General features: G+C 48.5%; 1 protein-coding gene across 1 annotated transcript in view; it reads left to right on the forward strand.

Moving 5' to 3' along the window:
• col4a4 (collagen, type IV, alpha 4) overlaps positions 1-6458 on the forward strand; it is a 44181-nt gene extending 37723 nt beyond the window's left edge. Inside the window, exons 38-47 of the mRNA XM_064301403.1 lie at positions 315-386; positions 529-657; positions 1105-1212; positions 1312-1467; positions 1855-1962; positions 2392-2529; positions 2751-2867; positions 2960-3148; positions 3462-3745; positions 4158-6458. Of these exons, the coding sequence (XP_064157473.1) occupies positions 315-386; positions 529-657; positions 1105-1212; positions 1312-1467; positions 1855-1962; positions 2392-2529; positions 2751-2867; positions 2960-3148; positions 3462-3745; positions 4158-4418 (1562 nt within the window). The 3' untranslated portion in view covers positions 4419-6458. The remainder of the gene's footprint in view (positions 1-314; positions 387-528; positions 658-1104; positions 1213-1311; positions 1468-1854; positions 1963-2391; positions 2530-2750; positions 2868-2959; positions 3149-3461; positions 3746-4157) is intronic.

Here is a 6458-nt window from a genome sequence, read left to right on the forward strand (position 1 = left end):
AGCAAACAGTCTGGCTAATTGTTATGTAACTAGCTGAACATCCACAGCTTTCCTAGATAGTAATTTAATTTTTACTCAGGCACTTGGCTTCTCAGTAGTATTTTTATGACATGAAAATGTATGGGCCATGATACCAAACAGTACCTTTCAACAGACAATTGTGTGATTTACCGATGGTAGTAATAAAATGGTGAGTGTGAAATTGATAAAGACGTGTATTGATGTGATTGTCAGATGATTTTAAATGAGATGCAAGAATGGCGAACCGGTCAATGTGGTTGATGGTTGTATGTTTTTGGTTCCTTCTTTCTCAGGCCCTCCTGGACCCCCTGGGTTACACGGTCTAGATGGTCTGAAGGGGGTGAAAGGGGAGAAGGGGGTCAGAGGTATCCATGAACACATTCTGTCAGCTCTATTGCTCTGCCTGTGGTACTCCTTGTTTGTGCATTATTTGTGTGTGTGTGTGTGTCTGTGTCTATGTGTGTGTGTGTATTCTCCATTTTTTATGTGGCAGTTTGTGTTTTCCAGGACCAGGTATCCCAGGGCCCCCAGGATCCAGAGGCTACCTAGGGGAAAAGGGCCCTTGTGGTTCCCCGGGCCTTCCTGGGCCCTCCCAACCAGGCCCAAAGGGTTCCCAGGGTCAGCTGGGGTGTTCTGGTATGTGAAATACAGAATTATGTCTTCATCTTCCATTGCGTTGAATGAGATTGGTGAACATTCTATATGGAGGAACTTCATTCTGTATGGAGGAACTTCACAGAATCTTACAAGATCCTTCAGGCCCTTCAGTCTGCACTGGTGGATTGCCATCTTCAAACCACAAACTTCAAATCTTTAAGAAATACAATTCGAAACATTCTGCTTTTGCTTCAGTTCAGAATACATTTTAGAATGAATTTACATGTCACTAACTTAAGACTTTCAATGTTCATAATATTGAAATTTTGAATCCTCTCTTCCTCAGTCACTCCCAGTTAAATGCATCTTTGAAAAATACAAAACTAATGCATTTTCTGTCTCTGGTGTCGCACCCTCCTTGAGCTATACAATCTGCTGTCCTTTCTGACCCTTTCATTACTCATAGAAAAATTGTGATTGTTGTAGGTGCCCCTGGACCACGTGGATCTACTGGTCCACCAGGCAATGACTGTGTAGATGCCAGACGAGGGCCTTATGGAGAGATTGGCTTCCCTGGACCAGATGGTCCACCAGGTCAGATTGTGTGTGTGTGTGTGTGTGTGTGTGTGTGTGTGTGTGTGTGCGTGTTAAACAGTCGAGTGATCTTATGTATATATGTGTGTTGATGCTCAGGGCCAATGGGTGAAATCGGGGCCCCTGGTCCATCTGTACCGATCCCGGGAGACCAGGGGGACCCTGGTGGACAAGGATGCAAAGGGGCCAAAGGAATAGCAGGCCCTATAGGCTCCCCAGGACCTCCTGGGATTCCAGGACTGTCAGGCCCCAAAGGTAACACATGTCTGTCCCTCCGTTAGCGCCCGTCACATGACCGCAGCTAGCTGTGTCCCCCATAACCAATCAGTTTCTTGAGACTGGAAAGTGCTGTAATAATTTTTTTTGAAGAAATGCAGGAAGAATGCTTCATTGGACTGATTTTAAAATTAAGTGATGATAAGAGAATGTAAAACTGTTGACAGTGTGTGTGAATATCAGGGACAAATTTTGCTGACAGTGACAGGGAGATACGGGAAGCAATTAATTGAACATTAAATGAATTGCCACTATTAGTACGTCTGCATTTCGGCCAGGTGCTGGCTCTAACTGAGGCATTGAAAGTGAATTGCGCTGGCCAGACCAGCACCATCGTGTGTGAATCATTGGATGTTTGTCTTGCAGGTGAGAGAGGATCTCCTGGGTTAATAGGGTATCCAGGACCCCCTGGCCTCCCTGGCACACCTGGTGCCCCTGGGTGCAAGGGACAAAAAGGGTTCACAGGACCACCGGGTCAGTATTGCCCCCTGCTGGTAAAGTCTATGCACTACAGCTACCCTTTTCTGACATAAAGGACAGTGTAATTTACAGAACAGAAATGCTACATGAGCAGGTACAGAATAAGAGGTTGCACACAACTTGCTGCAGGGCAAAAATGAAGCGTCCTATCGAATCAGTCCCATCCAAGATAAATCCCTAACCACAAATGCTACTTGTGCTCGGGCACATTCTGCAGTCCCTTTCTGTAAAGACACTGTTCTGCTATCGCTGTCATCAGATGTATGTGATACCAGGAATTTTGTCCCCCTGTTTGTAGATGATTCTCCTCAGCCCTCAAAAGCTAAATGCTGACTCACTGCTGCCCCCTAATTCTTCCACACTGAAACTACACTCTGTAGTGGAATGCTCTGTCTGAGCTGACTCTTCTCTGGGACTTTGCAGGCCCCATGGGTCCTAAAGGCGAGGTTGTGCCCCCACCACCTCCACCTCACCCACTTGGGAATCCAGGGCCCCCTGGCCCGCCGGGGCCTTTGGGTATTCCTGGCAAACCTGGCCCCCCAGGGAGAGAAGGGCATAGAGGTAACGCTCGTCTAACCCCAGAGACCTGTCTACAGGAACGCAATGAGGGTCTCATTGTACTTGATGTGGAGTAGCCTTATGATGGAGTTTGTGTGATGAAGGGTAGTCTCAGTGTGTATGGTGTATTGGAGTCTCAGTATGTGTTGTGCTGAGGAGCCTGTGTTTGTGGTGGAGGGAGTTTCAGGTCATGTTGAGAAGTCTTAATGTGGGTGTTGTTACAGGATTAAAGGGATTGGTAGGGTGGCTTGGGTTCCCGGGATTAGAGGGGCTTCCAGGACCACCTGGACCTGTAGGAGATGCAGGCTTGCCTGGAGAGCTGGGACGCCCTGGCCAGCAAGGTGAGCATGAGGGGGAGGTGGTCTGAAATGGCCCTGGCTGGAGATCTGCTCCTGCCCAATGTACTAAGACTGCCCTTTCCCTGCTGGCACAGGTCCCCCTGGTCTCATGGGGGATCGCGGATATCCAGGCCCAACCGGGAGGTCTCGCGCCGCCTTCCTTTTGGTGATGCACAGCCAGTCAGACGCCATTCCCCAGTGTCCGGCGGACATGATCACGCTGTGGAGTGGCTACAGTCTGCTGTACCTGGAGGGACAGGAGAGAGCGCACACGCAAGACCTGGGTATTTACACGCCACGCACACGCACGCACACATACGCACGCAGTGATACACACAGTCGTGCTCGTACTTTCAAAGTCAAACTCCCCCACAGACAAATATGTACAAATGCACACAATCATATGCACAAACCCATGCACACGCACTCATATCCATACATGCCTGCGCGCTCCCACGCACAAACAGAAATGAAGTGGTTGGTTCCGCTGGAAAGTGTGTGATTTTGTGTGCGTATGTTCACGTGCGTCTCTAATTCAGTGTATGTTTCCGTGTGAATCTGCGTGTGCGCGTTCTCGCACGCGTGTCCCCCCCGCAGGCCACGCCGGGTCGTGTCTGAAGGTCTTCGGCACCATGCCGTTCGCTTCCTGCAGCATGGCGTCCTGCGACTACGCCAGCAGGAACGACAAGTCGTACTGGCTGTCGACCACGGCGCCGGCGCCGGCCACGCCCGTGTCGGGGCCGCAGATCCAGCGGCACGTGAGCCGCTGCGTGGTGTGCGAGGCCCCCTCCCCCGCCGTGGCCGTGCACAGCCAGGATACCAGCGTCCCCGCCTGCCCCAACAACTGGAGGAGCCTGTGGATGGGCTACTCCTTCCTCATGGTGAGTCTGTGTGTGTTTAAGTGCCGTGTCTTTACATTAGAGTGACTCTGTCCTATTGCGTGCAGTACTCCAGCACGGTATGCCTTCACCTTAGTGCCTTTGAAAGAGAGAGAGAGAGAGAGATAATTCCTCATAACATAGTGCCTGTGCTCATTATATAGCCAGGGTTTTCAGCAGTGGGTCCATAGACCCCTGGGGGTCCTTAAAGGTATTATAGGGAGTCCCTGGCCAGACTTGTTATGGAATTACTATATATAGTAAAATATTTCAAAATATACAACATTTTTTTTTTTTGATGTAAATCTTTCTAACTTATGATGGGGGTCCCCTGGATGCCTTTGTGTCTGGGAGGGGGTTCCTGGTGCGTGTGCATGCGGTGAACAGGACGTGAGCTGTGAGGTGTGTGTTGCAGCACACGGGGTCAGGTGACGAGGGCGGCGGGCAGTCGCTGACGTCTTCGGGGAGCTGCCTGAAGGACTTCCGCCGGCAGCCCTTCATCGAGTGCCAGGGCCCGCGCGGCACCTGCCACTACTTCGCCAGCGCCTACAGCTTCTGGCTGACGCACGTGGGCATGGCCGAGCAGTTCAGCCCCGCCCCCCCGATGAGCACGCTGAAGGAGGAGTGGGAGCAGCGCCAGCGCACCAGCCGCTGCAACGTCTGCATGAGGGAGTGAAGCCTCCGCTGCCACGCCCGCGGTCTCGGACCCGCCAGCCGCACCCGAGGCCCGCTCCTGCCCACATTCCTGTGAGAACTGCACTGAAAATGCACGCCGAGTGATCACCTGAAAGGCGGTGAGCACACCGATTGGTTACCCGAAAGGCTGTGAGCACACTGATTGGTTATCTGAGAAGCAGTGAGTACACTGATTGGTTATCTGAGAGGCTGTGAACACACCGATTGGTTATCTGAGAGGCTGCGAACACACACTGATATTTACCTTCCTTTATAATGTGTTGTATCTAAGTTCATTCAATGAACCTACTTGACAAGACTTGTTTTTTTTTTAGTGTAAAAAAAACAATAGTGATATAATAGTATTGCATACATACAGTTATGCATATTTCTATTGGCTTGGAGCTCCACAGTCAGTAAGGCAAGCTCCCATTGGAGGAGAAGCCCAATGGAGACCGCTGGGACACAGGTCAGAGAGCTGTGGCTGCATTCCGTTCTGCTCCCTCACCCCTGCACCCCACGGCGAGTGACTATGAAGCACACTGAAACAACACTTTAAAATGCAACCGAATCAATGAAATACTGTACCAGGGTGTTTAAGGTGGTATCCGTATGAGAGCACTTTGAAAAATGTTTGCAATTTTAATCGTTTACCATTAATCTTATATAGATAATTCATTTTTTTTGTTTAAGCAAGTAATCCAAAATCACCACAAGAGGTCTGTAAGCCATTTCTTTCTGTGTTGTCCTTAAGAGACTTGTTTTTAATTTTCACATAGTGGTCTGTGCAGGTGAAACTGAGAAATCCCTTTCTGCGGATGAACATGGATCTTGACACTCAGTCAAACTGGGCAGACCATCACTACCTTAACACTTTTCGGGGGTCCTTCTTATGGTGGTCTTGCCCTTTGCTCGCCCCATTCCGACAGCCGAGTGTGGGTCAAGGGACCAGTTTGGAATGCAGCCCATCTCTAAACACTGTCCGAACGTGTGCACGCTCCACTGAATGCGTTCATATGCATGCGCTCACCTGTGTGTTTCATCTGTAGCCTGTAAACTCCATTGCCAGTATCCATCTCAGTTATAGTTTTTCCTCTGAGTCCCAGTACCTACTGCTAGCACATATTCAAATTCAGTACGTTGTATATGATGTGTGTACATGTTGACGTAACGTGCATTGACAGCATCTGATTTGTACAGCATTTGGAATTGGAGCTGTTTTGTCAGGTTTCAGTCACACGTTCGACTGCAGGGATCCCCTTGCATACTTGCACAAATGCGAACAGTATTTTAAAAGACATTAATATTTTATTCTTCTGCCTTTTCTGCCTCAATTACATGTATAAGGGGCATAGTCTGCATAGTCTGTCACACAGGTGTCAGGTGAAGTCCACCATTTTTGACGTCACCGTGAGATTTATGCCGCAACACTAAAATGAGCTCTCAGGCTCAGACCTAGCAGGTAGAGGCAATTCCTCCACAACACCCCAAGGGATTTTCAGGCCACCCCACCTGCCCACAACACAAATTAACTCGCATTCAAAAGACTAACATGCAGTTAAAACTAACACAGTACAGTATTAATGATACATAATATTCACACATATAGCAGTTTATACGGCCTAAACCGCAGACTTTTAAATCTTTTTCCTCAATGTTTTTGAACCTTGCATTATTTTCTATTGTATGTACATATGTTTGCACTGTTTAACGAACAGGATTTCTTTATATTTTTACTGTAAATGTCAAGAGTATTTATTTAGGCATAGATAATTTTGGTGCTATTTGAAATGGTGAACGTGCTTTCTCCAAAGAGGAGGGCATCACGTATGTCTCCAGTTTGCTGTCAAAGGTTCAGGTTTTTTGGCCATCATGTGGGAAGGCAAAGCAGACAACTAGGGAGAGGAAGAGTTCAAGTGATGATGCTTCAACATCCAGTGTAGCACCAGGGTCACCAACACCAGGGCTTAAAGTTATTGAACACACATAAATACCATCTTTAAAATGGCTGCCATTAAAACCCTGTTGATATTAGGGTTTT

The sequence above is a fragment of the Anguilla rostrata genome, chromosome 12, assembly GCF_018555375.3.
Source record: "Anguilla rostrata isolate EN2019 chromosome 12, ASM1855537v3, whole genome shotgun sequence".
NCBI lineage: Eukaryota > Metazoa > Chordata > Actinopteri > Anguilliformes > Anguillidae > Anguilla > Anguilla rostrata.